The sequence below is a fragment of the Bufo gargarizans genome, chromosome 2 (genome assembly GCF_014858855.1).
Source record: "Bufo gargarizans isolate SCDJY-AF-19 chromosome 2, ASM1485885v1, whole genome shotgun sequence".
NCBI classification, from domain to species: domain Eukaryota; kingdom Metazoa; phylum Chordata; class Amphibia; order Anura; family Bufonidae; genus Bufo; species Bufo gargarizans.
The window spans coordinates 644262922-644281520 of NC_058081.1; the positions used below are offsets into that span (position 1 = coordinate 644262922).

Genomic DNA, 18599 nt, shown 5'->3' on the forward strand with positions numbered 1-18599 from the left:
ATTGGCTGCACTGGGGACCAGCTCCACTTACATCATTACAAATGGTCACAAAGGGATCCGGTCCCTGCCGCAGTCAGTGATTGGATGTGGCAATGTCAAATAAGATGTTTACAGCGGAGTGCAGCAGAACATCGCAGACTTGGAGCAGAAGGAACGGGGAGCCAGCCCTGGGAAGCAGGTAAGTAATTTTCCCTTTATAGGTCTGCCCCCTGGCCAATTCTTACATAACCTGTTAGACCCTGACCTATCTGATACAGATGGATAACGAAAGGCCATCAATATCAAAGTCCTGGAAAACCACTTTATTACCATCAGACCAAACATCATTTTTAATTTTTTGCGTCAAAGAAATTCTGTCATGTAAAACGTAACATTTCCAAACTTGCTTTGATAAAGTTTTTTTTATTGATTACAAGTATATAAAAGGTATCACGATAGCCCCATCTATAAGGTTAAGTGCTTGAAACATCATAAAAGTTTTTTATTTTTTTATTTTAAAACACATCTGACAATCACATGATTTCATGCCAGAATAAAAATAGCATAAACCACATCTTATGTTGTGTATACCTCTAAGTAAAATATATTTGTCAATGTCGTAAAGGTTCAAAAGCAGTGACAACCTTAACTGTTCTCAATTCTGCAAACCGTAATCATTTCAATAAAATATATTTAAAATCACTTATCCAAGTAAACAAAAATGAATAGTGGAGAAAACAGCAAACCTCAGTACGTGAACAACCTTTTTTTCTTTCTTTTATTTTATTTTTTTAAGATTCACATCCCTAAAAATATATGCAAAAAAAAATAAAAAAAATCACATAATACAACTGACATGTTCAAAAACAATTTAAATAATTTAAAATATTTTATTTTTTGCCTTTTTATACTTAATCTTACTACAAATGCTTTATACAATTTCCGAACTTAAAAGTCCCATCAGAGAATCGTTAAAAAAAAAAAAAAAAATATGGGAATGATAGTAAAAGCGATAAAGTGGCACAAATTGACCAAAACAAGTATAGAACTACAGTCTAGGAGGTAGATTACTTTTTTAAACTGATGATAGAGGAGGGTATATAGAGAATACTACATGATTACTGCTCCAATAGTAGTGACATAGAATAGACAGGCCAAAACAATAACTACCCAACAGTACTAATAGAAACAGAGGTGTGCAATATATGAAATCTGGCAATTACAAAACCAGAAAATGATTTTCAAAGACCACCATCCACAGCCTTTATCATAAAATGAAACTCCGAAAAGGACATATTTTAAAGTTACATACCTTTAGACTACAGCTCTGTGAATATAAAAATGTGAAATTTAAATTTGGTAAAAACAATGTAGTAGAAGTAATAGTAATTAAATACTATTTCCTATGTCTAGTGCTGGGAATCTTAAAGTTGCGAACTGTCCTTTATGAACATTTTAGGTTTCAATTGCAGGATTTATAGAAAAAAAGGTTTCAAATCAGTTCGGTACTTTCCACAAAAGTACTTGTGTCAAATGCAGCAATATTTGCAAAACCCTGAATTGCCAACTTTTGTACATTTTTATATATTTTTTTAAATAAAGTTTACAAGGGGAATAGATAATGTCTATAACATTCCCTGTATAACATCTCCTTTGTTCCAAGAATAATCGTTCTGAATGAGCAGCTCCATGCTGAAAGTACAGAGTCCTCCTGGAATGAACAGTAGTTTTAAGCATGCCAGACAAACACGGAGGAAATCACGTGGTGACAAAGCTTCAGAGGATTGGCTGCTTCTCAGAGTGCGGTCTGCATTGCGCTCTCCTGCTGTCATTCTGTAGTGCTTATTTTATCTTGATCATGCAACAGCTATTCCATGTTTGGATGATCTTCGGAAAAGGATGCAATTTAATACAGGCCCCTGCAGAGAAAATAGAAAGCAATGTCCACCTTAAAGAGGTTGCGTCACAAAACATATTTTACATTTTTAAACCAGCACCTGGATCTGACTGCTTTTGTAATTGGATGTGAATAAAAATTTAGTACAGCCAACGAGCTATGTCCATCTCACTGAACTGGTTGAACATGCCCAGTTTAATTCTTCAACTGCAACCAGCCATATGTTCTGTTAAAATCTGTGGCAGTGACAGGGAGAGAGCTGCAGCAGAAAGGACACGTCCCCTTAACTGCCAGGCTGAAGATAATCTAGCAGAGCAAGGTATTGTCATGTACTATAGGATGTCCGATTTTAATTTTTTCATCTTTTCTCTGTAGCAACTACTAGAAAAGTGGGGGAGCTTCTATGTCTGCTTATACCAAAGGGAGAAGCAGTAAAGGAGGGTTCATTCTGTGCCTGCATGAACCCCAATTTTTACTACTAGAGAGGTAGTGGGTGGAAATGGGCACTGCTACAGCTAATAGCTCTATACTGAATATTGGGGTGGGGGGTTAATCTAGTATATACATGAACACGCTTTTCTTCTGGGGGTGCAGTCCTTTCCATTTGTGGCATATAACTTAAATTATTTATATTGTAGTAAAACAGTAAGGGTACTTTCACACTAGCGTTTTCTTTTCCGGCATAGAGTTCCGTCACAGGGGCTCTACACCGGAAAAGAACTTATCAGTTTTATCCCCATGCATTCTGAATGGAGAGAAATCCGTTCAGAATGCATCATGATGTCTTCAGTTCAGTCTTTTTGACTGATCAAGACAGAGATAATACCGCAGCATGCTACGGTTTTATCTCTGGCCAAAAAAACTGAAAACTTGCCTGAATGCTGGATCCGGTATTTTTTTTTCATAGGAATGTATTAGTGCTGGATCCGGCATTCTAAATATTGGAATGCCGGAGCCGTCCTTCCGGTCTGCGCATGCTCAGACTGAAGAAAAGGTGAAAAAAAAAAAAATGCTGGATTAGTTTTTCCGGATGACACCTGAAAGACGGATCCGGCATTTCAATGCATTTTTCTGACTGATCAGGCATTTTTAAGACTTATCAGGATCCTGATCAGTCTTACAAATGCCATCAGTTGGCATACATTTTGCCAGATACGGCAGTCAGTTCCGGCAATGGAACTGCTTGCTGGATCACTCTGCCGCAAGTGTGAAAGTAGCCCAATACACACTGGAATTGTCAAGTATATTTGTTTTTAAGTGTAACCTTATAATTTAGAGAGATTTTATCAGCTCACTAAGGCTACTTTCACACTAGCGTTCGGGCGGATCCGTTCTGAACGGATCCGCTCATAATAATGCAGACGGAGGCTCCGTTCAGAACGGATCCGTCTGCATTATTTTTAGCATAGAACAGCTAAGTGTGAAAATAGCCTCGTACGGATCCGTCCAGACTTTCAATGTAAAGTCAATGGGGGACGGATCCGCTTGAAGATTGAGCCACATTGTGGCATCTTCAAACGGATCCGTCCCCATTGACTTACATTGAAAGTCTGGACGGATCCGCACGGATCCGCACGCCTCTGAACGGCCAGGCGGACACCCGAACGCTGCAAGCAGCGTTCAGCTGTCCGCCTGTCCGTGCGGAGGCGAGCGGAGCGGAGGCTGAACGCCGCCAGACTGATGCAGTCTGAGCGGATCCGCCTCCATTCAGACTGCATCAGGGCTGGACGGCTGCGTTCGGGTCCGCTCGTGAGCTCCTTCAAACGGAGCTCACGAACGGAAACCCGAACGCTAGTGTGAAAGTAGCCTAAGAAATTCCTAAATTTGCATACTATAGGCCAGATTTATCATTTGTGGGGGGAAAACGTCAGTGCGTCTTTGTGGGGCGAATACTAATGAGCGCTTCCATTATGGAAGCGCTCATTAGTACAGGAGACCAGGTGAGTGGTGAATGCAGCGCTCCCCGTGTGGGATCTGTGTTCACCGCTTCCTGGTCTTCTCTTGCAGGGCTCTGCTCCCTGTGCTGTGACCCGAGCACAGTGTGAGAACCAAGGCGAGCTTTATGACCTCATGCTGTGCGATGATTATTATTTTTTTGTCTGATTTGAGGTCTTAATAACATGGGGGTCTGATCTGAGGTCTGAATGGGGGTCTTATTTACATTGGGGGGAGGGGGGGGTCTGATCTGAGGATTTAATGGGGTCTTATTAACATTAGGGGCCTGAGCTGAGATCTAATGAAAAATATTTTTTTCTTATTTTCCTCCTCTAAAACCTGGGTGCATCTTAAGTGCAAGTGCGTCTTATAGGGTGAAAAATACAGTACTTGCATTTCCCAAGTGAAAATTCTATAAGAAACAGCTGCATGGACAATATTATGTGACCAAGGCCCCGAAAAAAAGATAGAAGCAACAAAAGTAGGAGAACTACATTACAAAATTACAGCTACCTACAGAAATTATTTTAAAGCATGTCGATTCAAACCGGAGAATGCCTTTAACTTAAACTCAAAAGAATCGTAATCTGGTCAACTATACAGCGGGTTAAAAGGGTAGGCAATGCATCAACGCCTCATTAGATAGATTACATTTCAGGATGCCATGACTACCCCTATGAGGGCTGTAATGGTATATAATTAATGTTGTTTTTGGATAACTTAATGAACAGATACAACTATTAAACAGAAATTAGAAATTTCTGGCAATAAAGGATATCTGAAGGACTCACATTTACCTAGATTCTTGCCTTCCATCTTCTCTTTTATCTGAATAGTCTGCAGAGCTTCTAGTTCGGGGTCCACTAACCCTCTCCCTGGACTTTGCACTGAACTTGTCCTTTGTTTTCGTCTTGGCTAGATGCTTGTTTGGCAACTTGTTTTTTTGCATTCGCATGTGGAGTTTCCTCTGTGTTCTTCCAAAAGATGTGTGCAGAACTTGGAGTGTGGCTTTCTTAGATTTTTTCCCCTCATGGAACATTTGGCTCTTAGGTAGTCTCACAGGGCTTGTGTTCCTTACAACAGGGATAGTCTGTTTTTTGGACTTCACTGGAGGAAGAGGAGGTTTCACATTCTGCTTAGACTTGATGGGTGCTGTTGGCGGTGGAACAGGAGCAGGTGCCAAGCTCCTTGCTCTAGTTTTACCCAAATTTAACTCCATATTTTGCATCTGTATCTCTGCATCTGCTGTTCGCCGAGTGATGCTGGATTTTTTCTTCTTGACAAACAATGTTTTTTTTGATGGTTTGGGGCTTGGTTTTTTGGTGGGTGGAGAAGCTGGCTTTTTGGGACAACTAAATGAAGCATGTTTATTCAAGCTTTTAATATAGGTAAACTCTCGATTACAATAGGGACAAAAATGAGGTGTTGAGTCAATAGATCTTTGCCTTGATTTCTTGTTCTTTTGTAAAATTGCCTTCTGAACTAGCTGGTTTTTCCTTTTTATTGCACCCAATTTAAGCTTGGTTGAGGACATTTTGCCAATTTCAATAGTAAAATTAAGTTTTTTAGGTTGACCCATTCGTCTAAATGAATTCTTCTCTGCAGCTTCCAGAACTACCACCCCTACCCCATTTGTAGGCTCCACAGTCTGTTTCAAGGGTATTGGATTTTTTTTCGGAGTGTATCTTTTTTTGTCACTGGCAGAAGCACAAACTAATATATGCTTGTGTAATTCAGGCATATTATCAACACCCTTCCCACATTTAGTGCAACGTATAGCAGTAGTGAAGGTTTGAGGAATATTATGGGTAGTAAAATTTGTTGCAGTTGCCCCAAGGCCCATGGGATTTTTGGTGTGGTATTGAAAGGGTGGTGGTTTAAAGCTTGGGTAGTGCTGATTAAGTCCCATGCGTACATCTGGATCTTTAGATTTTTCTCCAGCAGCCATGATTTTAATAGTTGTATATAGTTCTTCAGAAGAATCATTTAAATCATCATCCTCTGGTGATGGCGTCATGGGGTCCTCATCCATACTTTCATTTTGGATTGAACTTGCTTTATTGGGGTCTGTGAAGTTCTGCGGCCTAAGCGTCCCACTTTCCAGTTCCCTGTGACTGTATTCTTTATCTGCATGCAGGTCCTGCTGATGTTGTTGTAAGTTACAAAGAAAGGCAAACTCCTTTTTGCATATTGAGCATACAAAAATCTTGCCGACCCCATGAAGCACAGAACGATGTTCAGAGAGGCGTGATACATCTTTAAAAAGTTGAACACAGAATTCACATTTGAAAGGCCATTCCTCTGCATGCACAACCAGATGCTTGGCAAGGTCTTTAATAGACATAAAAGGAGAGTCACAAACATTGCAAACAAAGGACTTACTAAAACGTTCACAAATGGAATCATTTTGACCCATCTGTAAAAAGTCTTCAGTTGGTGCTTCTTCATCATGCTTTTCTTGCTTAAATATAGGTGCAGAAGATTCAGAATTTAAAGAGGGAGATACAACTGAAGAGACTACCGACAGAGGTGGAGGAGATGAACAAGATGACGAGGATGATGATGAAGTGGAAGAAGAAGAAGAAGATGATGATGATGAAGAGGAAAGCGTAGGTGGACCAGGGGAAGCGCACCCAGAAGGATCATCAGTAGTGAGGGAAGGAGATGGAGATACTGTGCGAGAAAGAACTGGAAGCGGCGATTGTGTGCCGGCAGAAAGAGGTGAAGCACAAGATGGAGTGGGAGGAACACTGCATGAAGAATCTGGTAATGAAGGAACATTAGTTGTAAGAATAGGTGGTGGCAATGTAGAGTCTGTTAAAAATGGAGGACATGGGGTAGGTGAAGGAGCTTCAGAAGGTGTTAGTATAGGTGGTGACTGGCATACTGCTGTGCACATGCTCTCATCTAAAGCAGAAGTAACTTCCATGGGAATAATAATGTCTTCACATGAGCCAAGATCAAGTTCTTCTACAGGTCTGAGCTCATCTGTTCTACAGGGAAGCACGATAGTATCTGGCTGTGAAACACTTTCTTCTGGAGCTTGTAATAAATCATATTCATTTAGCAGGACCTTTTTTAACATACACGTTGTAGGCTTCTTCTTTTTTACACCAATGTTATTCCCTTTATATTCCTTGGCCTCTGTGTCACAGAAGGGCTTTCTACTTATGCTAAGATCAAGCACGGACTCCCAAGGAACCTGTGACCGACTTTTGCTTTCACATTTCTGTTTTACTCCACTGGATAAGTCCAACGGTTGCTGGTTACAAGCAATGCCAAAGGACACATTTGAAGACCACTCTTTATTAACCTTTAGATCTTCACATGGGCTCAAGTTATCTCTTTCTTCTCTACCAGATAAACTCCAGACAGGATGAGCTGCTTTGACTTTCCAGCTTTGGTATTTTTAGGCCAAGTCCTTCATTCCAAGTGTTTTTTCCTTCTTGCTTAACACATTCTTTCGGGGCCGGGCTGAGCTGTGGTGAACTGGGAGGAGAGCTGGTACGCCTTTTAAACCTGTTTGAATTAGATGTCAAGGAAGACACAGCCGGGCTCAACTTTGGAATTTCAGAGAGTAATGATGGACTTATCTGAGACTTATTGCCATCTTGCATTTGAAGGAGCTGCTTTAGTTTAGAAGATAAATAAACACTTTTCTCTTTTGGAAAGGTCAAATTATCACCTACAGAAACACTTAAAGGAATTGTTAGGGAGCAAGAAGGTGTAACTGGCTCAAGCTCCACTTCAGTTTTAATTTTTGATAGTAAAGGGGGGCTAATTGTTCGTCTTTTCTTAGGCTCCAAGACTCCACCGCCAGAAGAGTCACTTAGTGGATTTGGATTATCAGGGGCAGTTTGGAGGAGTCTTACATTCTGAGAAACTTCAACCTTGATAGGGGTAAGCAAACAATTAATTCCTAGTACATCAGCAGTGCTGGTCTCTACCTCTATTACATCACATGTGCTACTTGTGCTGCAGGTTGGCAGTTTACCATCAATGAAGTAGGTTAGGTTTTCGGATATATTGTTGGAAACATCCATAATATATACATCATCTGCTTCTCCGTCTTCCTCAATTTCTGTGTTTGCTACATAAATGTTTTCAACTGGTGGAGACTGCTCAGGTTTTAGTTGTGGATCTTCAAGCAGGTGCCCTTTTCGTCTCACTCCTTTTGGAATAAGATGACGCTCGTGAACTCTGCGTTGGTGTCGACGCATGTTTGTGTGGGTTCCAAAGACTTTCTTACAGTACTTGCATGGGTGCAATTCTCTGCTTGACTCGCCATTTTCTTCAGAGAGTACAGAATGTGAAGTTTCCCTGTCAGAATCAGTCATTTTGCTTTGTGCTCGAGAACTGCTGTATTCATCTGTTGCTTTCAGAGAATCTATTATATGTTTGTGAACATGGCCAAATTCACTAGGAGTGGACAAGACTAAAGATTTTCTTTTAGGCCCGGATTCATGACGTCTCTCATGTCTTCTCCGGTTAATCTGTGTTCCGAAAGCTTTTCCACAGTATCGACACTTGAATGCGTGGTTTATTGTAGAAACATGAATATGCATGTGCCGTTCTAGCCCTTGTTTTGTTGTGAATTTCCTCTCACAGTGCTGGCATGGAAACATAAAACCTTCTGGTGAATCTCCATTAACATCCCCTTTAGGTTTAGGGATGCTAATAGGTTTCTTTTTGGGAGAACCTTCAGGAGTCTCATCAGATGTACTCCTGAGGTCATCAAGCATTTCTGCACTTTCATCTTCCTGATTTATAGACTCCCTCTCTGAACTTTCTTTCTGCGAGTCGTCAATTGGCTCCTGTTCAGCAAGCTCTTCCTCCACAGTCTGGCTGTCTGTTACTTTAGGTAGTTCAGTGGTAGGGATGGAAATTCGATTTGGAAGGACATTGTCATTCACCATTTCTTGTATAACGGCTGTCTGTTCAAGAGATAGGACAGGAGAGGCTAGTGGCTTTGCCTCCTCTTCATTTGGAGCTGTGAAGAGAAGAGAGATTGAAACACATTATCCTGTGTTAACATACCATATATAAAAGATAACGAAGCATTAAGCAACATCAACTTGGATACAGTAGACTTTTCCTCTACAATTTCCGTTATATATATTTTTATTTTTTTTACATATCCTTAGAGATTTACCAGAAGATTTCAGCAGTATTGGGAAGAAAAAATGTGTCTAATAGTCTTAAAAATACAGTACTTTTACTGCCCATGAAATTAAAATTCTATAGCACTTTTTTTCCTTAGGACTGCATTGCATCTTTCCACTGTTATTCCTCCTAAAAACATACAAAATATATTGGTAACTGGGTGTCACCATTCCCACTGTCAAAGGGCTGTGTACCTCCACACTCTCCAATCAGTTTTTACAGTGTCACAGCAATGGCAAAACCATGCAGTCGATATATTCTTACATTTCCAGGACGAATAACAGAGAAATCATACAATGCTCCAGAATTATTATTTCATGGGGAATGCACATATTTAGCAAAATGTAGTTTTGGTAGGGTCATCTTTAAAGGGTTTCTGTCATGAGAAATAACGTTCTGTAGCTGACTGACATTAGCGATGTGCTAATGTCAGCAGTACATAACAGTATGCTTTATAACTCCCTGCCTGATGCCGGTCTCTTAAAATAAAGACTTTTAAAATATGCTAATGAGCCTCTACAGGGCTCCAGATGGCGATCAAATTGGTCAAGTCTTATTGCCATTTGCGAATTGTTCCACCGCTGAACTGCAGCTTTAGAAAAAAAAAAAAAAAAAACTTCCTTGAGCAGACGCACCATGCTAGGACGGCAAGCTTGATAAAGGACAAACAGGAACTCACTTTCCCAAAATCCCTTTAGTCGCGAAGCCAAGGCCGCAGCCAATCGGACTCCCACTGGGAAGAAACTGCTTCCTCGGGTGACTACCAGCTGCTCCGCGCTGTCGCTTTCATCTGAGAGTTCCGCGCAGCTGCCCGGAAAAGGAGGGCGGGCGCGGTCCTGGACGTGCGCAGGTTAGATCATCACTTTTAGGGTGGGCCTTGTGATACCGACTCAGTGCACAGCGGGTGTTAGCGGTGACCCGCCACATTTCAGTGACCTGCTATGATTGGTTACTGTACAGAGCTCCGGGCGCTGGAGCAGTGCATGGTGGAGCAGGAGCAGCCTCAGTGACCTGCTATGATTGGTTACTGTACAGAGCTCCGGGCGCTGGAGCAGTGCATGGTGGAGCAGGAGCAGTAGCAGCTGCTCCTGCTGTGACCGTCCCGCAGACCTAGGCTGACCGTCGCATACGAGTGTGTGTCCAGCGCTGTGCACTGCATGCAGTAAGGTTTTCTCAGTGTGGTCTGTACAGTGCAGTGGGGTCTGTGCAGTGCAGTGTGATCTTCTCAGTGTAGCAGAGGATAGTGTGACCATGTACAGTGAGTACAGTTATGACTAGTGCAGTGTAGTAGTATACCCAGTGTAGAGTAGTGAAGAAGAGTACGGTACCAGCGCTGTATATCCAGTGTAGTGAGTACAGTACCAGCGCTGTATATCCAGAGTGAGTACAGTACCAGCGCTATATATCCAGTGTAGTGAGTACAGTACCAGCGCTATATATCCAGTGTAGTGAGTACAGTACCAGCGCTATATATCCAGTGTAGTGAGTACAGTACCAGCGCTATATATCCAGTGTAGTGAGTACAGTACCAGCGCTATATATCCAGTGCAGTGAGTACAGTACCAGCGCTGTCGATCTAGTGTAGTGAGTACAGAACCAGCACTGTATATCCAGTGTAGTGAGTACAGAACCAGCACTGTATATCCAGTGTAGTGAGTACAGTACCAGCGCTGTCTATCCAGTGTAGTAAGTACAGTACCAGCCCTGTCTATCCAGTGTAGTGAGTACAGTACCAGCGCTGTCTATCCAGTGTAGTGAGTACAGTACCAGCCCTGTCTATCCAGTGTAGTGATTACAGTACCAGCCCTGTCTATCCAGTGTAGTGAGTACAGTACCAGCACTGTATATGGAGTGTAGTGAGTACAGTACCAGCGCTGTATATACAGTGTAGTGAGTACAGTACCAGCGCTGTATATGCAGTGTAGCGAGTACAGAACCAGCGCTGTATATCCAGTGTAGTGAGTACAGTACCAGCGCTGTCTATCCAGTGTAGTAGGTACAGTACCAGCGCTGTATATCCAGTGTAGTGTGGTGAGTATGGTACCAGCGCTGTCTATCCAGTGTAGTGCAGTGTGTTCTGTGTAGCTGTTGTCTTATACCTCTTTCACATTGGCGTGTCCCTTACAGGAATCAAGCTCCGTGTGAGAGCAATCCTCCTTTCCGGAAGAGCACAGCGTTAGGCCTCATGCACACAACCGTTGTGGGTTTTGGCGGTCTGCAAATTGCGGATCCGCAAAACACGGATGGCGTCCGTGTGAGTTCCGCAATTTGCGGAACGGCACAGACAGCCATTGATCATATAACTGCCTATTCATATCCGCAAAACGGACAAGAATAGGACAGGTTATTTTTTTTTGTGGACCACGGAACGGAGCAACGGATGCAGACAGCACATGGAGTGCTGTCCGCATCTTTTGCAACCCCATTGAAGTGAATGGGTCCGCATCCAAGCCGCAAAAACTGTGGCTCGGATGCGGACCAAAACAACAGTCGTGTGCATGAGGCCTTATACTGATTTATAATGCTATGTGTCTGTGTGACCTGTATCAAGTCCAGAGAACTGCTTTAATAAAAGTTGATCAATGAATTATATATACCCCAGGATGGTACTATTGAAAAGTAGAATCCCATGTGAATGAAAGTTTATCTGCCCAAAACAGAATTAAATCAAAAGTATGCAATCAATTCATATTTCTACACTGGAGGATCTAATACAGATTAGCTCAGAAGGCCCTTCACTTGAGCCATTTAATCCTGAGCCCTGCTGTTACATGCTGGTTTGGATCTAAAAGAAAGAGGATGCCTCATTACTCAGGATGGCCAAGTGACGCTGACATTTTGACCAATAAACCGTAAATTTTGAACTATGTAAATAGTTTTTATCAGTGATAAAAGTTAAAGTTCAGCTGTAAGAAGACCAAAAGGAATGAGGAGGAGAGAGATGCGGGACACTGCACATAGTAAAGCCTCAGTTCACACATAAGTGTTTGGTCAGTGATTTCCATCAGTGATTTTTAGCCAAAACCAGGATTGGAGCCTCCATAGACATAAGGTATAAGGGAGAGATCTGCACCTGTTCTGTGCTTTGGCTCAAAAATCACTGATGGAAATCACTGACCGAACATTCACACAGTCCGTGTTTGGTCAGTGATTTTCATCAGTGATTTCTGAGCCAAAGCCAGGTGCGGCTCTAAACACAGAACAGGTGCAGATCTTTTCCTTAGGCCTCTTTTAGACGGGCGTTGCGGGAAAATGTGCGGGTGCGTTACGGAAACACCCGCGATTTTTCTGCGCGAGTGCAAAACATTGTAATGCGTTTTGCACTCGCGTGAAAAAAAACGCGCATGTTTGGTACCCAAACCCGAAATTCTTCACAGAAGTTCAGGCTTGGGATCGGTGTTCTGTAGATTGTATTATTTTCCCTTATTACATGGTAATAAGGGAAAATAATAGCATTCTGAATACAGAATGCATAGTCAAATAGCGCTGGAGGGGTTAAAAAAAAATAAAAAAATTATTTAACTCACCTTAGTCCACTTGTTTGCGTAGCCCGGCATCTCCTTCTGTCTCCTTTGCTGAACAGGACCTGGGGTGAGCATTAATTACATGAACAGGACCTGTGATGACGTCACTCCGGTCATCACATGTTCCATCACATGATCTTTTACCATGGTGATGGATCATGTGATGATCATGTGATGGAACATGTGATTACCGGAGTGACGTCATCACAGGTCCTGTTCATGTAATTAATGCTCACCCCAGGTCCTGTTCAGCAAAGGAGACAGAAGGAGATGCCGGGTAACGCAAACAAGTGGACTAAGGTGAGTTAAATAATTTTTAGATTTTTTTTAACCCCTCCAGCGCTATTTGACTATGCATTCTGTATTCAGAATGCTATTATTTTCCCTTATAACCATGTTATAAGGGAAAATAATAATGATCGGGTCTCCATCCCAATCGTCTCCTAGCAACCGTGCGTGAAATCGCACCGCATCCGCACTTGCTTGCGGATGCTTGCGATTTTCACGCAACCCTATTCATTTATATGGGGCCTGCGTTACGTGAAAAATCGCACAATATAGAGCATGCTGCGATTTTCACGCAACGCATAAGTGATGCGTGAAAATCACTGCTCATCTGAACTGCCCCATAGAAATGAATGGGTCAGTATTCAGTGCGGGTGCAATGCGTTCAACTCACGCATCCCATCCGCGCGGAATACTCGCCCGTGTGAAAGGGGCCTTATACCTCATGTCTGTGTAGCCTACACTCCTGGTTTTGGCTCACAATCACTGATGGAAATCACTGACCAAAACACTGACGTGTGAATGGGGCAATTTTCTTTTAATCATAATTAGACATGTATTTAAATTTGGCGACAGTTTTTTTTATTTGGCTCCTAAATTTTTCAGTTTAGGAGCCAATGGCTCCTAGGTAATTTTATTAGTCTGGAGCGCTGCTCTAGGTGCTACTGGGGCGTTGCTTCAACACCTAGAGGCTCGGTCTACGCACCCTTTGGCACGCCCAGGTCCCGTTGATTGACTGTCGAGTTCTCCTCATCGTCACGCAAGTCCCGCGCCTGCGCCGTCCCGTTTAGTGTTCGGTGCAGGCGCAGTGAGTGAAGGACGCCCTCCTGCTGCCGGCTTCCTCACTGAGCCTGCGCCGAAGGAAGGAAGCCGGAACTAGGAGTGCGTCCTTCACTCACTACGCCTGTGCCGAATACTAAACGGGACGGCGCAGGCGAGGGACTTACGTGACGATGAGGAGAACTCGACAGTCAAAGCAAAAGACCCACTTTGTGGAATGTATGACTAAGGTCTCATGCACATGACCATATGTTCGGTCTGTATCCGATCTGCATCTTTTGCAGATTGAATGCGGACCCTTTCATTTCAATGGGGCCGCAAAAGATGCAGGCAGCAAAGCGAGTGCTGCCCGCAATCGCATGTTCATTCTGCAACACCACAAAAAAGATAGAACATGTCCTATTCTAATCTGTTTTGTGGGCAAGGATAGAAAATTTCTACAGAGGTAAAAAAAAAAAAAAAAACTGTCAACATACACTCCACCGGATCTGTGGTTTGCAGATCCACGATTTGTGGACTGCATAACAGATATAGTCGTGAGCCTAAGGTCTTATCAGCATTCTATGTAAGCCAAGACCTGAAAGGAGCTCAGAAAAAGATTTTGCGGCAAGTTGTTAAGAGAGTAATCCAGCATGTCCTACCGTCTGGTGAATCTTTCATAGCGGCAGAGTCCACGTCGGAGCCACTCTTCTTTTCTTGTGTGTTTAGGTTTAGTTTCTTTTTAGCATGGAGTGATCTCCTCCTTCCTGCAGCAAAAATATAAAATACATGTAAATTCATTTTGCAAACTAAAAAAAAAGGAACAGCCAAGCAACGAGTAACTTGCAAAAAGATTTGGAAACATCACATACAGAATGTAGAACAAATGTTTGAAATAACTTTTTACACACACACACACACACACACACACACATTTACATACATACAGTAAATATATATAGTCACACATATAGTATATCAAGTTATTATTCCTGGGCCTTAAAGAGAACCTATCACCACTAAATGCAGAGCAATCTGCAGACAGCGTCTTATAGAGCAAGAGGAGCTGAGCAGACTGGTTTCATGACAAAAGTTTTAGCGAAATGGTAGTGTGAAATCAAAACGGAAAAAAATGGATCCGTCACTAAATAAATTGAAAGGCGATGGCTGACTGATCCGTTTTTTTAGGCTCCTAACAAAACAGATCCATCCCCATTGACTTGCATTGTTTTCAGTGACTGATCTGTTTGTGTCCGGTCACAAAACGGAATACTGACGGAATGGAAGACATTCTGATGCATCCTGAACTAATCTCTTTCCAGTCAGAATGCATGAGGACCAAACGGAAAAGTTTTTTTTTTCCGGTATTGAGATCCCCTGCCAGATCTCAATTCCAGAAAAAAGGGCTGCAGCTAGCGACTATTTTTGTAATCGAGTATTCTATCAATTAAACCAACGATTAATAGAGTACTCTAATAACAGAAAATGAATTAAAAGAACGTTTTTCTTTATAAAAACTCATCAGACCCCCAAGCCATCAGGCCCCCTCCCAGTGCCATCAGCTGTCCCCTCTAGTGCCACCAGCTTCCCCCTCGTAGCCATGTCCCCAGTACCAGTGAAATAAAATACTTACCTCTCCTGTAGGGGCGCCGCTCCACAGCTTGTCTATCTTCTTCTCCGCTTACTGCACTGATGTCCCGGCAGTGTGTCAGGATATAGTGCAGCGTAGTGTGGATCGGCGTGTGACCACGGAGTGGTGAGTAATAGCAGGCACTTTACTCACGCTCCTTTGTCACATGACACTAGCAAATCACTGATACAAAAAATTTGCATCGAGGATTGTTATGTCGAGTTAGGCCTCTTTTACACTTGCGTTGTCCGGATCCGGCGTGTACTCCACTTACCGAAATTACACGCCGGATCCGGAAAAACGCAAGTGAACTGAAAGCATTTGAAGACGGATCAGTCTTCAAAATGCCTTCAGTGTTACTATGGCAGCCAGGACGCTATTAAAGTCCTGGTTGCCATAGTAGTAGTGGGGAGCGGTATACTTACAGTCCCGTGCGGCTCCTGGGGCGCTCCAGAAGGACGTCAGAGCGCCCCATGCGCATGGATGACGTGCCATGTGATCACGTGATCCATGCGCTTGGGGCGCCCTGACGTCACTCTGGAGCGCCCCGGGAGCTGCACGGACGGTAAGTATGCTGCTCCCCCGCTCCCCTTTACCATGGCTGCCAGGACTTTAGCGTCCCGGCAGCCATGGTAACCATTCAGAAAAAGCTAAACGTCGGATCCGGCAATGCGCCGAAACGACGTTTAGCTTAAGGCCGGATCAATGCCTTTCAATGGGCATTAATTCCGGATCCAGCCTTGCGGCAAGTGTTCAGGATTTTTGGCCGGAGCAAAAAGCGCAGCATGCTGCGGTATTTTTTCCGGCCAAAAAACGTTCCGGTCCTGAACTGAAGACATCCTGATGCATCCTGAACGGATTTCTCTCCATTCAGAATGCATTAGGATAAAACTGATCAGGATTCTTCCGGCATAGAGCCCCGACGACGGAACTCTATGCCGGAAGAAAAGAACGCAGGTGTGAAAGAGCCCTTACTCGATTTAATCGAGTAGACGTTTCAGCCCTACCGTAAAAAAAAAAAAAAAAAAGTTTGAAAGTAGACTAAACTGGAATGGAAAGAGGAGAAGTTAGAAGAGATAACACTATGTTGTGCTATTCATCTGTATTCCTCCAATAGATTGTGAATGAATTGCCAGTGTGCAATAAAGGTTACCAATTAGGAGGGTGTCTCTGCACAGTCTGACACTGGTACCTTGGACCTTTACTGAAAAATGCCAGCAATACATTCATAAACTTCTTGTAGGAATAACAGAGGAACAGAACAACAGAGTCATCAAAACAGATGCTCCAGAATTGTTATTACATGAGGAATGCAGAGAGTTACTAAACAGATACATCAGGAGAGGTGGCAGGTCCACCTTAAGAGGTGCGAGTCTCAGTAAATCTGCCCCTTGAGTTATAGATGGATTAAACTCTTAAGAAATAACCGCTAAACTGCAAAAGGGAAAAGGAAAGAAACTGTTCTTTTCCCTCCTACATAAAAACATACAAAAAACAACATAATAGTACCCTATTAAAGGGGTATTCAGCTTCACAATATTGCCATTCCTATCAGACCCCCAGTGATCAGATACTGATGGTCATTCATATTTTGAAGCACTTTAAATATTTTTTCTTTTACTGTTTTTAAAGACAAATCTGATTTCAAAGTGAAACATAAAAACACACACAATGGCAGGGTCCATACAATGCTTGTGCAGAAGCATTGGTGCTTTTATACATGCAGCTGCTCCTGGTACTGCAGCTCCTCAACTCTGGGGCCACCATAATCAGCAGAACGGAGGAGCCCAGTGCTATTGGACATTTCAATAGTAATCTATGTTATACTTCATTTCCCCTAAGGTTGTGCTGCCGAGTAGAGATGAGCAAATGGGTTCTAAACTAATTGGATTAGTCACAAGCTTCACAAAAATTCTGCTGCAAACGTTTTGGTGATTTGCTTAGGACGAACTGCACAAAACTGTGTTTGCAATTATACTTTTACAGGGAAACAGTGTAGGATGGACGAAGATTAGTGTTGAGCGAAGAGAGCTCCGGATGCTACATCCGAAGTCGCTTTGATCAAAACTTTGTCACCGTACAGTATTAGAATGTATGGGCTCCGATGAGCCAAAGTTAGTTATTCACAAAGTAGCGCGTGACTTCGTTGAATAACTTCGGCAGTTGAATTTTAAAGTGGAAAACCACTTTAAATCATAAAACCAAACTCAACTTTGGTTGTGACTAGTAGTAGAGTAGCAGAGTTTGGTTTCATGTTTTTAAAGTAGTTTTCCACTTTCAAAATCAACTACCGAAGTTATTCAACAAAGTAACGCGCTACTTTGTGAATAACTAACTTTGGCTCATCGGAGCCCATACATTCTAATACTGTATGGAGATGAATCTCCGTACAGTATTATTTCGAAGTTTTGAAACGAAGCGACTTTGGATGAGGTATCCGAAGCTTGCTTCGCCCCAACACTAATGAGGATGGGAGATCACAAGACTCTAGGAGGGGCCCTGGCTGGTGGACTTGTCCACAATGCTGTGTTGGCAGCCTGTCAGCCAATCAGGGGGCAGGATATTGACTGGTCTATAAGGATGTGTGCTTTGTGTAAAGTATAGACAGCAAGTGATGCGAGAGGACGTGTCATTTCTCTGGCAGACACAAATTACAGACTCCCATATGTATTGAGCATAAAGAACATATATTAAATTTTTCAAAAACCTCAAGCTTCTACACTTCATAGGTGCTTTATAGGCTTATTCACAGCACCTCCAGCAGCATAAATTTCACTGGTCATCAAAAATAAAATCCCGGAAAACCCTTTTAATAACCAAGCAAAAAAAAAAAAAAAAGTCAATATACAAATTTTATTCAGAAATGTTTTAGTGCATCATTTACCAGTGTAAATTTTGTAGATTTTAGTACGTCAGTATACCAGTTTAATTCAGCACATTTTTGTGCATCAGTATACCAGTTTAATTCAGAGCATTTTAGTGCCTCAATATATTAGTTTAATTCTTTTAGTGCATCAATATACGAGTCTAATTCAGCACATTTTAGAAAGTCAATATACCAGTGTGAATTAAAAAGGTATTTCAGTTACTAGGAGTTGTACCCTCTCAACACTATAGGGCTGTGATGGCGAACCAATGGCACGGGTGCCAGAGGCGGCACTCAGAGCCCTCTCTGTGGGCACCCACACCCTCGAAAAAGTCTATGGCGTACCAATATGCCTTAGACTTTTCCTGCCATTCAGCAGCGCAGGGCGCACTTGAACAGCACAGGCAGCGCACTGAATGTAGGCAGGATATTATAGCTAAGTGATAAAGTACATGGAATATATACTATATTGGACTGTAGTATTCAAGGTAAATTGCTGTGTTGGCACTTTGCGATAAATAAGTGGGTTTATGCTGCAGTTTGGGCACTCTGTCTGTAAAA

The 18599-nt window shown here is 42.5% G+C and overlaps 1 protein-coding gene across 1 annotated transcript in view; it reads right to left on the minus strand.

The window, feature by feature from the left end:
- Positions 1-473: 473 nt before the first annotated feature.
- LOC122928884 (PR domain zinc finger protein 2-like) overlaps positions 474-18599 on the minus strand; it is a 207841-nt gene continuing 189715 nt past the window's right edge. Inside the window, 4 exon segments of the mRNA XM_044282179.1 lie at positions 474-1898; positions 4609-7187; positions 7189-8801; positions 14205-14309. Coding sequence (XP_044138114.1) covers positions 1886-1898; positions 4609-7187; positions 7189-8801; positions 14205-14309 — 4310 coding nt within the window. The 3' untranslated portion in view covers positions 474-1885.